Here is a 17569-nt window from a genome sequence, read left to right on the forward strand (position 1 = left end):
TATGGATTATTAGGGCAGACTTGTTTGTGATCATTCCTGAGAGACAAAGTCAAACTGCTTCCTGCCCTTCTCCAATGAGAAGAAAATACACCCAGGGGAGCAAGGTAGGGGCTCAGAACAAGAGAGGTAATCAGAATATAATACAGTCATATTCCATTGTCTATCAGGAAGAAGAAAGACTCCAAGATGTCATCACACACTCAGCACAGCCTTGTGTGCTTCTGTTGCTTTGCTTTGAGCTGAGGACATTGTAGAGAGGGACCTGATACTCTCTTCTGAGACAGAGTCTTCCTGGGATCAGACCTGGTCGCTGATGACAACAAAGGCTGCTTCACGCATGGTCTTAGATGTGAGGATGGGGCAGATTTCTCTCCTTTGAAGGTTGGGGGCAAGAAAGAAAGGGTGCAGAGAAAACCAGGGGATGTCTCACCAGAAGCAGTAGCCGTCCACTTTTTTCCTTTCAGATGTTATGATCAAAGGTATGTGATCCAGCTGATGGCTTATGAAAGGAATGGTTCCAGAAGATGGTGGGTGAAAATGTGAAAATGGACATCTGTTCCAATCATTATTTTAATCAGTTCTGCTCACCTCTTCCAAAGATTAAAACAAGTAACTCAACTGCCCAATATCTCGTTCATACAATTGCTTAAAGTTGTTCTGCATGAATTATTTCATGTTAAATAAAATGCTAAAAACTTTATCTCTTCTTGTTGAAGACAATAAATACTTACCTTGCACTGTACATGGGGATCCAGGTGAGAAGACAATTTCTCCTGGCTGTGTTTGTTATCATTGATCTGAACTGGGGTGCATTGGGGAAAATTTCAGAAAGTAATGGGTAATCAACTCTGTATTGCTAAATGACAAATTAGTTAAGATATATCTACTATTAAATAATGATCACATAATAACCAGTATGAACATTCATGTGTTTATTTTTTAATATATAATTTCTCTTGTTTGATATACAATTTCTAACTGTGCTAGGAACATAAAGAATGTCTCACTATGAAAATACAAGCGAGTAAGGTACTGAATCAGTCAAATAAATCACTTGTGCTGGACTTCTTTTAAAGCTACATGAAGTGTGCTTGTCTTAGATCTTGTGGCTGAATAAGGTGGCATGGGAAGCCAAACCATTAAGACTATTTTATCTTCTCATTTTTCCTCCCTGAGGTTCCCCCTGAACCTTGTCTTTTAATTCAAATGTTCAGAACTTTGCCAGCATTTAGTGGTGATTTAATGTTGTATTGACAGTAAGTAGATCCTACAAATGATTATAATTAATCACAGGGCAAAAACCTTCAGAATCTATTGCAGTGCTATCTACCATGAGTTGATTAATGACTTTGATATAGGTTGTTATTATATAGATGGACAAGGACAGGGATGTGCCCTACAGCATTCTGTGAGTTAATTAGTGTGAAGTTTTAAGGAGCTGATGTTTTGACTCTGGTACCCTACATTTTAATGGTCATTTCTTATATCTTGTTGATGTTTTTTCTGTACAATGCTTGCATTTGAAACTCAGAGAAGTACACCAGCAAGATAAAATGGCTTCATTTTTTTTTCCTTTCAAGGAAATGATGACTCATCAAGTGTAAGACCAGGATCAGGCTAGACACAGCAATAATGTCTGCCTCAAATCCCTCCACCGCCCATTCTCCTTCCTATCTTCTTTGAGTAGGAGTGGACTCAATGGTAATGAGTTTGGATTTTGAATTTTGTTATTTGCCTCGATTATCTTACTCTCTTTCATGGGCAGTTATTTTTAAAAGCAATCAGAATATGTACAAAAACTCTGATGTTTCTGAGTTTCAAGTTCTGCCAAACTAAGGCCCCTTTATTATAGACAATTATTATTATATACCATAATTTAGCCATTGCTAGTAGTCATGAGATAATAGTCTCATGAACTGTTTAATCACGACTAAAATGCATTGGTTAAAGACTTACTATTTGGGAAAGTTATGATTTTTAAGATAAAATAAATAAAGGTAGAAATCAGTTATTATAAAAATGTGGATGTTGATGGCAACAAAGATCAAATCTGTGAACTGCATGACAGTTTCCACATGATCAGACCTGAATCACCTGAATTTCACAAGGAGTCCATGATGAGTAGCGCCTGGAGGTAGATGGGGATATGTGATAGACACAGTTACTACAGAAAGGATCCAAAGCTTGTGCACATATAAAAGCTCAAGACATGACCATAGATTCAAGGCAACGTATTTGAAAATGTTGCAAGATTTGGGTTGGTGATTTGCCCAATGAATCATCAAGTTCAGAGTTTGCTGGACACTATGATTACATGATCTCAGGTTCTCAGGCGATGGCAATAGATAGATTGAAAACTTGGGTAGTCCTGCCCTCTCTTCTTCTGCCCCCCTCCAGTTAGATTTCTGATTGACGACATTTCAAATACCATGATGTGAAACATAATGCGTCTACCGAAAGAGCAGAGAGTGTTTATTGGGAAATTATGATCATGCGATTGAAAGAAGGCTACAGCAGAACCCGTGAGATAATGAGGATTGGGTTTGAAAATATATGAAGATGAGGCTAATGCCAGAATTTTAGAATTTAAAATCACAGAGAAAGAATTGTGGATCTAATTACTTTCTGATTTCTCAGAGTATTTTTTTTAGAAATCCTATAACAACCTCCTTCCTTCCTCTGAAGGAATCTGTTGTTGACTCTGCCTTTCTCTTCCCAGGTCATGAACCTCAATTGTTCCCTGTGGCAGGAAAATGGCCTATCGGTCAGACACTTTGCCTTTGTCAGATTCTCCGAGGTCACCGAGCACTGTTTCCTCCTGTTTGCCCTCATCCTCCTCATGTTCTTCGCGTCACTGACAGGAAATGCTCTCATCGCCCTCGCCATCTGCACCAACCCCGTCCTCCACACACCCATGTACTTCTTCTTAGCCAACTTGTCTTTCCTGGAGATGGGCTATACTTGCTCGGTCATCCCCAAGATGCTGCAGAGTCTTGTGAGCGAAGCCCGAGGCATCTCTCGAGAGGGTTGTGCTACACAGATGTTTTTCTTCACGTTCTTTGCTATTAGTGAATGCTCCCTTTTGGCAGCCATGGCTTACGACCGCTACATGGCCATTTGCTCCCCCCTCCACTATGGAACACGAATGAGCCGTGCAGTGTGTGCACACTTGGCGCTGGTTTCTTGGGGGGTGGGATGCATGGTTGGTCTGGGGCAGACCAACTACATTTTCTCCTTGGACTTCTGTGGACCCTGTGAGATAGACCACTTCTTCTGTGACCTCCCCCCCATCTTGGCACTCGCTTGCGGGGATACATCCCACAACGAGGCTGCGGTCTTTGTTGTGGCTGTTCTTTGCATTTCCAGCCCATTTTTATTGATCATTGCTTCTTACGTCAGAATTCTAGCTGCTGTGCTGGTCATGCCCTCACCTGAAGGCCGCCATAAAGCTCTCTCCACCTGTTCTTCCCACTTGCTGGTAGTAACTCTATTCTATGGCTCAGGGTCTGTCACCTACTTAAGGCCCAAGGCCAGCCATTCACCATCAATTGACAAACTCCTCGCCCTTTTTTATACAGTGGTGACATCCATGCTCAATCCCATCATCTATAGTTTACGGAACAAGGAAGTCAAAGCTGCCCTCCGGAGAACTCTGGGCAAGAGAAGAGTTTTGACGAATGGATAGGTATGTGGGGTCCATGGAGCATGGAAAGGGTGGGCACCGCCCAAGAGTAAACAAATGGACTAACCAAACACTGCGCACTCTTCTACTGACTTGTAAGGAGCTTCTTGTAATAATAACAACCACAATATTGGAGGCATCTCATACTCAGGAGTGAAGTTCTGATTGTTAAAAAAGGTAGGATTTGGAAAAGTTCTAAATATGAGTGCAACATTAGACCACTTTTCTGAAATATTTTTGTCCAGGTTCAGATTATTTAATTGTCAGATTTTATCTCAGGAGGCTGACAGATTCTCACTGCAGAGTGTAAGGTATTTTCTCATCCCTAAGAGACGCCCTGACTTCTGTCCTGGTCACAAGAGGGCAGGTTTTCTGTCCCACGTGACACTTAATTCCCTCATAATTTCAGGAAATTGGCTTCTTAAATAAAAACGTTTTATTATTTTTTTCAACTTTAGTTATTGGTACATGATATAGAACCAAAGGTGTCTTTTTTGTGATTATGAAAATCATAAAAATACCTAAACATTTTCCAAAGGTACTTGTTACAGAATATTAAGGGAAAAATGGGAAGAAATAATCAAGAGCTTTTATGATGAAACGTTTTAAAGGAAAAATAAATAATATTAATATTTAAACATTCATGAAGCTAAAATGGTTACATAATTAATTTTCTTCATTTCTATGTAATTTCACAATGTTACATATATACAAATGAATGCAACCCAATATGTTTGTATATTATTAAAAGAGTTGCTATTAAGAGAGATGAATATGGTTACAGGTAGCCCCAGGTTCCTAAAAGGAATGTCTGTGGGCTTAAAGTGGTTAACATATTTATAGTCTCTAAATGAATAGTTGGAGGTTTGTATGCGCTCCTTCTTCCCTCAGGAAAAAGGTCTACTTTATGAAAACTAGCCATCAAAACTATGGAACCTAGTTTTACTCTGACAAACACGGCATTGCCCTCAAATGGAATTGACATGATGGCAACTGTTGAGGTTCCTATAGACATCGCCTTGGACGTGAACATCTGGTACTCAGTGGGATTATTAACCACACACACAATAGCTGTTATGTGACAAAGAGTGACTGACATACTATGAGGGTCACCATGACTTCACTTAAGGTTGTCAAAAGAATGCAAATCAATCTTCCCTCAGATTTTGATAATTCTCGTGAGAATACTTCTATCAGGCAATAGTAGTGTTGCTCACCAATGACCCAACACATGTGTTTGCTTAATGGCTCTACTTTCCTACAACTTTTCCAATAAGACCTTTTAGTTCTGTTTACATAAATGTACAGTGTTAACAAAGGAAACAACTTAAACATGCAGAAATAACTGATTAATTAATAATTAATAATTATGGTATAGTGATATGCAGGAATTATATATATGGCATTAGAGATGATAATTTATGTTTATTAAGCTAAAGAGTCATGAATTATTAAATATCAAGGAAAGTTATAAAATAATTTGTTATAACAATTTTTTTATGATTTTGGAAGTATCAGGGCGAAATGTTAACTGTAGTTAACATTAAATGTAGACAGTCATGTTATCAGTGATTTCTTTCTTACTTCTGTGCTAATGTTTCTTCAATAAACATATCGTTTATATATTATACAAATAATAAAATATCTAATTTTGACAATTTCCCTCAATTATAATAAAAATATGATAAATAGCAAATATAAATGTCAGAAAATTTATAAAATACACAAAATGTAAAGATTTAAATTTAATTCACTTATATTTGTACCATATCAAAGCAGTGTGCACAGTATTAATAATGGAAACAATTTACACACGTGAAACTAACAGCTGAACAATTGTAATACTGTTACAGGCAATATAATACGGACAGTATTATATAGTTTCAGTCAATATAAAAGAGTTACAGCAATAAAATACAGTTATGGAAATAAAATACTGTTATAGAAATATAATAGAGTTGCAGCAGTACAGTTATGGGCAGTTATGGCAATACAGTTATGGGCAATAAAATAAAGCTAAAGGCAGAGTTACAGCAATAAAATAGTTACAAAAATAAAATGCAGTTATAGAAATATAATACAGTTGCATCAGTATAATACAGTTATGGGTAATAAAATATAGTTACAAACATTAGAAATTATATTTAATTATGTTTATTAGTCTAGAAAATGTAAATAATTCATCAAGTGTAAAAAGGGTTTCAAAATAATTTGTAGAGTATGCATCAGTTTTATTTTTATAAGAAGTTTACAAATAACATTGAAAGGATCAAACTGGAGCATTAACTAGTTTTTTCTCAGCAATTATTTTATCAGTGACTATTTTCTTAATTCTGCTCTTTATGTTTCTTCAATGAACATGTGGTTTTTGTGTGATATAAATAGCAAAATATTTAATTATGGACATTTTCCCCTAAAAGTAATATAACATATATTTTAATAGGAAATATGTAAAATGCCTAAAGTTTAAAGATTTCATCTTAACTCACTTATATTTGTACAGGATGTTTAAAAGTGTAGTGGTTCAAGTCCACCAGCTGCTCCATGAGAGAAAGATATGGCAGTTTGCTTCCCTCATGATTTACAGTCTTGCAAACCCCCTGGGCCAGTCCTTTTCTTTCCTACAGGGTCACTGGAGCTCAGGAATGACTCAGTAGCAGTGGGCTTGGATGGGAATACACTTGTACAACCAAATAATAGTCATTGGAAATGTTAAATTTATTTTTTATTTTAATCACTTTCTTTTTTATAGTAGATTTCCATAACAGATTGTGTTACTGACGCATATGCTGTTTTGAAAATAGTTGAACAACAAAAGCACCAAAAATTCACATTTTGGAGCATTTTAATGCTTAAAGTTTTATATACCCAAAATGAGCGAGGTCTTGTTTTCAGGGGATATCTTATTTTTCTCTTAAGAAGAATATGGTACACAATTATTGTTGAATAACAAAAAAAGGAAATTTATTACCTGTATACAGTATGGTAGTAGTTGTCATTACAAACCAGCATAACTAGAAAAACTGTGAATCCTACACTATCAATAATTTCTTGTTAGAACCATTATTTCCATGTACAATAATCTCTGGTACATTTACTCATAATCTATGGAACATTTACTCATACTTCCTGTCTGCTCCGGCTGTGCCACCACCAACAGTGAGCTGTGTGGCAGTGTCCGCTGCTACTGTCCAAAGTAGAGAGTTACAGTAGCTTCGGGAGCCTTATTATTGGGGAGGCCGTATGTTCTGGGAGGTCTTATTATCGAGGGATTTCAGGAAGAGGTAAAACTGTAAGTAGGTCTTATTTTTGGGGGTTGTCTTACTTTCGGGGAAACACAGTATCTCCATGACCACGTATTAACGTACCCTCAATATTTTCTGTATTAAATATTCTTGAATTATTGTCTGTAGTTAAACATGGATTTGGTAAGTTTGATCCTCATAATCTATGCTATTTGATATAACACTGCCTTGGGTGTGCAATTGTCTCAACATCAAGTATAACACCAACTGGGGTAATGATGGCTACCATTTATTTCACAGTTACTAGGTAACTGGTCCCGGCTATTTGTTAATTACTCAGTAGTAAGCATTTGAAACACTTAAGAAACCTTAACCAAGTGATTCTGGTAGAACATCGATGCCATATATCCCTGCGTTATGATGAACGGAAAAGAACAGAACATCACTTCTGTGGTATTCTGACAAGAAAATGTATAATCTCAAACTTATAATGAGAAAACACTAGACAAACAAGGCCAAATTAAGAGATGTTCTATAAAACAACTGATGAGCCCTTTTAAAAAATGTTGATTTGTGAAGACCCCATGCATATGAACCATTCAACAAGATAGACTGCACAATAACTAAAAAAGAAAGTGTAAAAAAAAAACCAAAAACGAAGACTGAAATCATGCAAAGAAAGTGCTTTCTCTGACCACAAAGGTGTGAAACTAAAAATACTCAACAGAAAAACAAACACAAAACCATTGCTATAAAAAGCAAAACATAAAAAATTAAACAGCACATTTAAAAAAACGAGTAAGTCAAGGAAGATACCAAAAGAGAAAACACATTTTTTTAAGAGTCAAATGGGAAAGAAAACACAATATACCAAAATTTACAGAATGCAAAGAAGGCTGGGCTTGTAGGAAACCTATAGCCGTCAATGCCTACGTGGGAAAAAAAGATCACTCCAAATTAACAGTCTAACTCCACAATTTAAGGGACCAGAAAGAGAAAAGCAAACTAAATTGAAATCTACTATAACACAGGAAATAAGAAATATCAGAGCAGCCATAAATGAAACTGAAAACAGAAAAACAATAAAAAGAAATGAAATAAAAAAGAGAAGCATTGTGGAGGGTATAAAAAACACATTTTAACAGATGTTGGTTCTTTGGGGGAAAATAAAACAAAACACAACCTTTAAGTATATTGACAAGAGAAAAATATAAAAAGATGCAAATGAAAAGAATTGAAAAGAAGACTTTACCATTGGCTCGATTCAAGTAAAGAGAATCATGACCGAGTAGACTAAACAACTGTTTAGCAACACACCAGACAAAATAGATGAATTTGGAAATGGAAACAGCCTACCAAATGTTCAGCCTGTAACACCTGAAGAGACTCAATCAGTCATTAAAGCCAACAACAACAACAACAATTCTGGCTCACGTGGCTTCACAGGGGAAATTATCAAACATCAAAAGAATAATTTATTTGGGTGGCACAGTGAGTTAAGGTAGGCCCAGCTGAGTGTGGGCCAGCACCTGGCCATTACAAGTGTTTCCCTCCCACGTAACTTGCTCACAGACACTCTCCACTCCAACACCTTCCCACACACTGCCAAGAACTCCTGTGAGTGTCAGAGGACAAATTCCACCCACCTCCTTCAAACTCTCCAATCAGGACAATAGACAGTGCTCTCCCAACCTTTGGCACCAGACTCCACCCCCAGGGATTACCTATTCACACCTCCCTCATGTCAGAGCTTCTCCATTTACTCCACTTCTCTGCTCTCTCTCTAGTCTAGAGAAACCTGGCTGGCTGTGCTTCCCAATAAAGCACTACTTGATGATCCTGTATCTGCTGCTGTTTTCTTCATCACTTGGTGCTGAAACTAGGAGGTGAGCAGCACTGGAACTCTAAAGACACTCTTGACTGATTGCCTTCCTGGACTTCCTTCCTGAGCTTGCTGGAGCAGGTATCTTATAGGAAACTTCTCTATTCGCCGTTATAGACCCTGCATTCACACACCTCGTGTTCTCCACCCATGTCTATGGCCATTTAAGGTCCATCTTGAAAAAACCTGGTACCAGATTGGAGATACTCTAAGCCCCTGGCACACAGGTTTCATCGAGGGGTCACCCTACTGGTTTACCACACTCGCTACTCCTGTTTATGGGATTGGAAGTCTAAATAAGTTTCTGAGGATGCTCCATGAATCTATTAAACTTCTAAGCAACTCAAGTTTTACTCACCTTTCCACCATGTGAAGCAATCAATCCAAGACACCCCACAGTTCGCCTCTGAGTTGCCTAATCATAAATCTAAAATTGCTGGGATTAGATCCAGTCATTAAGCAAAACCGTCTAGTTTTTCTTTGCCATAAGATCTGGACTCAGTACAAATTAGACAATGATTCGAAGTGGCCACAAAATAGCCCTCTTGATTTAAAAGTCCTCTGGACCTGGATAACTTTTGTCAGCTTAATGGCAAATTCCTAGAGGTTTCCTATGTGCAATCTTTCTTTCTTCTTCGCTCTCACCCATTTTTATGTCTAATTTTTCCCACCACCCAATTCCTGCTGGCTCGGGAAAAGTCGGCTCTCCCAGACAATTATATCCCTTTGCTCCTTCCAACCATGCACCTCCCCCTAAAGCCGTGGCTGCCACCCATCCCCCTTCTCAGTCTCTTCCATCTTTCTCTTCTCCTTATCTACTCTGCAAAAGCAACTGGGAGCTTGTCCGTCTGATCTGGAAACCTATATTAAATATGAGTTTAAATATCTCACTCAGTCATACAATCTTACCTGGAATGACATCTATGTAATTCTTACAACCACTTTATACCCCAAAGACAGGGAGATCATCTGGGTAGTGACTCATCAGAGTTGAGGAAAGTCATGCCTAGGACCAGCATAGACCTGTGGGCTCTCATGAGGTTCCCGATGAGACCCTAAGTGGAATTATGGGCTAGGACATTGGGATCACACTCTCTGAGGTGACATGGATATACATCTCACTGAGGGCATGCAAAGGCAGCTAATAAAGCAGTCAATTATGAAAAAATTAGAGAAATCCTCCAAGAGCTGAAAGAAGATCCTACCTAGGTTTTAGCTTGCCTTTCAGGTTTTTTTCTTAAGTTCACCAGGGTTGATTCATCAACACCAGCTGGTGCCACCTTACTTCATTCAAACTTCATCTCACAGTCAAATCCTGACATTAAAAAAAAAAAAAAACACTTTAAAAGTTAGAAGAATATCCCCAGGCTCCACAACGAGATCTCCACAATGTGGCCCTAAAGGTTTTCTTTTCTTTGAAAAAAAATTTAAAAAATCATTTTATTGAGGGCTCATACAATTCTTATCACAATCCCTTAAGGTTTTCAATAACAGGGAGGAACAGGAAAAATTAGAGAACTTAGAAAGAGAAAAGCTAAACACCAGATGCTGGCTAATGCACTTCAGGGTAAAATAGGTGAATCAAAACTTGTAAATGCTGGCCCACAAGTGGTTAAGCCACCTTGACCCTGCTTGAAATGTTTTCAGACCAGGGTTGGGGAATGGGGAGGGGCGGGGGATGAGCACACAAATTCCCCATCCTCCCTCTGCTGAAGCCTTGACCACACTGCAGACAATGAGGGCTCTGGGGAGTTAACTGCCCATAACACATCCAGAGCAACCAGCTCAAGACACTTCATTGTCAGAGTTTCTAGGCTTGGTAACAGAGGAATGATGATGGCCAGGGTTGACGACCCATACAGAAATCACCCATCTTACCTAACATCATCTCTTAGATAAGCCTAGTTCTTTCCTTTTAGACATGGGGTCACCACTTATTCTACAGTACCTGAACATTCAGGACAAACTTTTTTAGCCCTCACTACTACTGTAGGAGTCTCAGGTAGAGGATAACAATCCCTCATTACACAACCACTTGTATGTAGCCTTTATAGTATACAATTCTCACACCATTTTCTAGTCATACCAAAATGCCCTATCCCACTACTGGGCAAAGATCTTACTAAATTCAAAACAGTGGTAACTTTTCATTTACCAGGGGCCTCCTGGGTTCCAAACTTGCTGATTCTCTTACAAGACACATCAAACACTCCTTCTGCCTCCATTGGCATCCAAAATAAATCTAGTATCCCAACACCCCCTCCCCCAATTCCCTTAATTTACCACCTATCTTATTATTTTTTTAAACATTTTATTAGGGGCTCATACAACGCTTATCACAATCCATACATATACATACATCAATTGTATAAAGCACATCTGTACATTCTTTGCCCTAATCATTTTCTTTTTTTTCTTTTCTTTTTTTACATTTTATTAGGGGCTCATGCAACTCTTATCACAATCCATACATATACATACATCAATTGTATAAAGCACATCCGCACATTCCCTGCCCCAATCATTCTCAAAGCATTTGCTCTCCACTTAAGCCCTTTGCATCAGGCCCTCTTTTTTTTCCCCTCCTTCTCCACTCCCCCCTCCCTCATGTGCCCTTGGTAATTTATACATTGTTATTTTGTCATATCTTGCCCTATCCGGAGTCTCCTTTCCCCACTTCTCTGCCGTCCATCTCCCAGGGAGGAGGTCACATGTGGATCCTTGTAATCAGTTCCCCATTTCCAACCCACTCACCCTCCACTCTCCCAGCATCGTCCCTCACGCCCTTGGTCCTGAAGGTATCATCCACCCTGGATTCCCTGTGCCTCCAGCCCTCATATGTACCAGTGTACAACCTCTGCCCTATCCAGTCCTGCAAGGTAGAATTCGGATCATGGTATTTGTGGGGAGGAAGCATCCAGGATCTGGGGGAAAGCTGTGTTCTTCATCAGTACTACCTCGCACCACCTGTCTTATTTAACAATAAAAGGTCCCAAGATCGTATTGCATTCATTTGGATATCCTGATCAATTCCCTTACATCAATGTGTGGCTTAGCCTCCTTCAGCATCTCCGTCCTTGATTAAAGAAATGTGCCAAACAGACAGGACGGCACACTATGTTAGCTACAAAAATCACAAACACCAAGAAGTCAAATTGCGCATCAACTAGTAGAAAGATTTGTCAAGCTAAAAGGCAAGAGGGAATGCTTAATGGTAATAGGGTTTTTGGATTTTTTTTTTTAAGACGGGAAAAGAAAGTAGTTTTGACTTAAAATAGAATGGCTGCTTGTACCAGAATGTGAAGGACAGTAAAGGTAACCTTGAGGGTATGTAGTACAATATAGAAGGTTTAAGAAAAGTGGACTTTATTAACCTTGATTTACAATACCTGAAAATAATGAGTTTTTAAGAAGAGAGGACATTAAAAACTAATTTAAACTCTTGAGCCCTGTGGTAGTTACATAACCTGTTGTCAATTTGAGATTTAAGAGTGAAAGGGTGGAGTTTGGCCTGTCATTCAGGTCACAGCTTCATGACCTTATTTGGAGATACTAGGAGATAAATAACTCGCTGTTGACAAGACAAATGGAGCTACTCTAGAGTTCTGGAGCCGAAAGAGCCACATGGAGACCCCTGCCAGTGCAGAGATGCTTACACCACCACTGAATCCACAAGACCTTCCACCCGCTGGCCTGTGATCTTCCTGCATTCCGCGTCATTGCATGTGTTTCCTGAGTCTGAGGAGGATTTTATATATTGTTATCAGACATATGGACTGATATAGGACTTATGAACTTGATCTGGACTGGGATAGGATGCTTTCTCAATATTCAACTGCTCTTATATATAAAGCTCTTTCTTATACACATATGAGTGTCTATGACTTGTTTCTCTAGCCTACCCAGACTAACACAAGTCACATGGCTCCTACGACTTCTCAGTTTCCCATGTGTACTTCTGAGGTCCTGGCATTGTCTATGTCCCTGTCTTCAAACTTTTAATAGGAAAGCATACATGCCTTCATAAATCGAACCTACATGGAGTGGTATGCAGCTGGCTTTCCATCCCCTAAAGCACTCACAGGACCATGCCTAGATAGAACAACTATAAACCTCTTGCTGCCCTGTTCAGTAAGAAGCAGTTACAGATGAGAGCTGTGGCCCTTTTACCTAGTTTCAAAAGGTTGGAATTATAGGTCCAGCTGAGTGTGGGGCAGCACCTGGCCATTACAAACTTTCCCTCCCATGTTTCTTGCTCACAGACACTGTGTTAGTCTGGGTACGTTAGGGAAACAAATTCACATAGACTTATGTATAAGAGAGAGTTTTATATCAAGGTTAAGTGCACATCAAGAAAACATCCCTACCCAGTGCTACTCAAGCCCACAAGTCCAACATTAACCCATATGTCCAACACCAATCCACAAAGCCCTCCTCCATCTCACAAAACACACACAATGACATCATAGCAGGAGGAAAGCCAAATCGGTGAATGTGTAAGCATCTAATTGCTGGAAGGCGTCTGTCTCCACACGACTACTTCAGCACCCAGGGCTGCATCGGGGTAGGTCCATTTGGGTTCTCCTTGGGGATGTCTTACAGGAAGTGACCCTTGCAAGATGATGCAAGGAACTGGCTAAGGCAGCTGCACCCTGGTCCGACCATCACAAAGCAAGAGACACGAGAACTAGAAAGGAGAGGCTCACCGAGCCATTTATCTCTCCGCCCTTCAATTAACCCAACATGTGTTTATTGGTCAGGTTGGTACAATAAACTTTAACTAATTCAGACACCCTCCACCCCCAAACCTTCCCACAAGACCTCCATGTGTGTCAGAGGCTACATCACCCCTGCCTCATTCAAACACTCCAATCAGGACAATACACGGTTCTCTCCTAACCCTTGTCATCAGACACACCCCTGAGGGTTGATCTATCCATGCCACCCTCATGTTGGAGCTTCTTCATTTTCTCCTCTTCTCTGCTCTCCCTCCATTCTGGAGAAGCCTGGCAGATTGTGCTTCTCGACAAAGCTTGTTACTTGATACTCAAGTTTTGACTGCTTTCTTTTTCCATCAGGTTACTCATTCAGCTGCTCACTGCAAAGTCAGCAGTTTGAAACCACCAGTCACTCAGAGAGAAAGATGAAGCTTTCTGCTTTCATAAAGATTTACAGTCCAAGAACCACACAGAAGGAAATTCTACTCTGTCCTATGAGTCAGAATGGACTCAAGGGTAGCGTGTTTTTAATCCCACTTGAACTCTTCTAAAAGATTGAGAAGGAACCAATATTCCCCAGTTCATTCTATGAGGAAAATGTATTACAAAACCAGAAAAATACATCCAAAGAAAAGGAAATCGCAGCCCAACATCACTTATCAATATAGATAGAACCAGCTATAACATAAGCAAATGAACAGAATGAACATAACCCAATAGTACATTAAAAGAACTACTTACTCAACTCAAGAACACTTTGTTCTATTAAACTGGCATTCCATGATGCACTTTCCCAAGAGGATCGCTGAAGAGAAATGTGTGCATAAGCAAATGTGGTGAAGAAAGCTGATGGTGCCCGGCTATCAAAAGATATAGCGTCTGGGGTCTTAAAGTCTTGAAGATAAACACATGGCCGTCTAGCTAAGAAGTAACAAAGCCCACATAGAAGAAGCACACCTGCCTGTGTGATCATGAGGTGTCGAGGGGATCAGGTATCAGGCATCAAAGGACAAAAAAAATCACATCATTATAAATGAAGGTAAGTGCAGAGTGGAGACCCAAAGCCCACCTGTAGGCAACTGGACACCTCCTTACAGAAGGGTCAGGTGGAGGAGGCAAGCCAGTCAGGGTGCAGGGTAGCAATACAACTTTCCTCTAGTTCTTAAATGATCCCTCCCCTCCCACTCTCATGGTCCCAGTTCTACCTTCCAAATCTGCCTAGATCAGAGGATGTACACTGGTGCAGATAGGAACTGGAAACACAGGGAATCCAGGACAGATGACTACTTAAGGACCAGTGGTGAGAGTGGCAATACCGGGAGGGTGGAGGGAAGGTTGGGGTAGAAAGAGGAACCGATTACAAGGATTTACATATAACCTCCTCCCTGGGGGACGAACAACAAAAAAGTGAGTGAAGGGAGACGTCAGACAGTGTAGGAGATGACAAAATAATAACAATTTATAAATTATCAAGGGTTCATGAGGGAGGGGTGAGTGGCAAGGGAGGAGAAAAAATGAGGAGCTGATATCAAGGGCTCAAGTAGAAAGCAAATGTTTTGAGAATGATAATGGCAACAAATGTACAAAAGTGCTTGACACTATGGTATTGTGATAAGAGTTGTATGATTGTGATAAGAGTTGTATGAGTCCCTAATAAAATGATTTTAAAAAAAGAATCATACACCATGACCAGTTGTAAAGTGTTACAGGAGCGCAAAGGTAGTGTAACATTAGAAAAATCATTCAATACAATACACCACATGGATAGAACAAAGGAAAAGAACATGGCTGTTTACATGGACACATAAAAGGCATTTGATAAACTCAAGACCATAGACATATTAATACATTTGTATTACACTATTGGTGAAGAATATTGGCCAGGTAGACCATAGAAAAGATGAAGACCCTCAATAAAATGAATTGACTCAATAGTTGCAACAATGGATTTAAACATAACTATTGTTAGGCTGTTGTTGAATTAGTCAGCATTTTCTTCTGTTGTATGTAGCATCTCCATGAGACAGAACTGGCTTGACAGGGCCCAATAACAATGACATCCTTTTCATCAAAATCCTCAAAAAGCTTACACGGAAGGAAAGTTACTCAATATTATTCTAGGCACACCTGAAAAGCCAACAACCAATATTAATCTTAATGAAGAAAGATTGAGAACTTTCTCCCTTGAAGATGAAATGATAAAGAGGCTTGATATCAGTACCTTTGATATTATATTTCATATCCTACCCAGACCAATAAAGAAAAGAAAATAAATAATACACATAGATATTGTGCAAAAAAGAAAATATATCTATTTTTGGATTACATAATTTTATACATAGAAAATCCAAAAGGATCTGCCCCCCCAAAAGAAAAAAGTTTCTAAGGCTAATAGAAAAATTGAGCAAAGTTGGAGGGTTATGAATCACATAAATTAGTTGGTTTCTGTATATCAGCAACAAGAAATTTTAAGAAATAATAGGGGATTGAATCCACTTACAAGAGTATATGAGAATAAAATGCCTAGGAATAAATTTATTTATATGAAAGACATATACAATAAAAAGTACAAAACACTGCTAAAAAGATGAAAGAAAAGTAAATGGAAAGATGTTAATGGATTGGAAGATTTAATTTTGTTAAAATATTAACAAATGCTACTCAAGAAACCTATAGATTAAATGCGATCCTAATTAAATTTCCAATAGTTTTCTTTAAAAAAAACTGAAAAAAATGTATATTTGATTTTATACAGAATGGCAAGGGATCCATAAGCTAAAGCAGTGTTGAAAGAAAAACAAAACAAACTAAGAGGACCCACACTTCCTGATCAGAAAACACATCAGACAACGATGTGTAACAACAAACATATAGACCACACAAAATTGAGATTCATGAAAAAATACACATATTCAAATTTAACTTACTGATGACATGAGTGCTAAGTATATTTGATGGAGAATAGATGAGTATTTTCAATAATTCATATTGGCAAAATTGGATATCCATATACATAAAAAGAAAAGAACACTTGCCTCACATAATATATATGGATTGGATACCTTAAATGTGAAAATCCAAATAACAATTTCTATAGAAGAAACAGCAGAAGCAAGTCTGTTGAGCATTTAACACCAGATTCCCTACTATAATAACAAAAACGCAAACAGCAAAAAGCAGACTAACTGAATAAGACTTCATAAAAATTTAAAAAGTTTTGTTCATCAAAAGACTAACAAAAATATGAAAAGACAAACTAACAACTGGCAGAATATTACTGTAAACCATATATATGTTAAAAATGTAACACACACACACACACCCTCTGGAAACTTAACAACAAAAGACAGCAATCTTAAACTAGGCAAAGGATTTAAATAGACATTTCACTCATAGCCCTTAGAGAGATTCATATCAAAACTGCACTGAAATACCATTTCAAGCCTGTGCATTGCCATCTAAGGTGTAACTACGGATCTTTCTCCTTTTGCAGGGAAGAAGCAGTGAAGAAAATCAAAGATGCATAAAACTCATTTTTCCATAGGACTAATGGATCATATGAACTTGAACTTCTTATCTCAGATGTCTTATTCAGAAAAGCTAGATGGTGCCTGGCTACCATTACTCACTGCTCTGAAAGAGATCACATTAGAAGGTTTGTGTGGGAGAAAATTATGCTACAAAATTAAAATTCACACAAACTGAAAAAACTCTGACTTGCTGATTGGATAGAGATTGGTGGCACGACTAAAAATATGGCCTTTTAATCATCCTTCAGGCCTGAACACTGCAAAGTGGCTTCATATTCAACAGGTCTATAAGATGAACGGTAATATTTGAGAGGTTTACACTACTTGGAACAATCAACTGTTTGAGATCAAAGGGGCAGCATTCGCCCAGGGAAAAAGGTCAGAAGGCGTGGAAAGAAGAAAGAAGGAAAGGTGGAAAGAGTACACAGGGCGGAGTGGGATGCTGATGTTTCGATGCCAGAATTGCAATCACCGGCATCAAACAGCACGTGCAGGGCTTGTTGAATGGAAGC

General features: G+C 38.7%; 1 protein-coding gene across 1 annotated transcript; it reads left to right on the forward strand.

The window, feature by feature from the left end:
• The first annotated feature begins 2722 nt into the window (after nucleotides 1-2722).
• LOC142437540 (olfactory receptor 10A2-like) lies at nucleotides 2723-3685 on the forward strand. Its single transcript, XM_075540656.1, has one exon. It carries the CDS (start codon nucleotides 2723-2725, stop codon nucleotides 3683-3685), a length of 963 nt encoding a protein of 320 aa, XP_075396771.1.
• Nucleotides 3686-17569: the final 13884 nt, after the last annotated feature.

Source organism: Tenrec ecaudatus, chromosome 1, assembly GCF_050624435.1.
Source record: "Tenrec ecaudatus isolate mTenEca1 chromosome 1, mTenEca1.hap1, whole genome shotgun sequence".
Classification (NCBI taxonomy): Eukaryota; Metazoa; Chordata; class Mammalia; order Afrosoricida; family Tenrecidae; genus Tenrec; species Tenrec ecaudatus.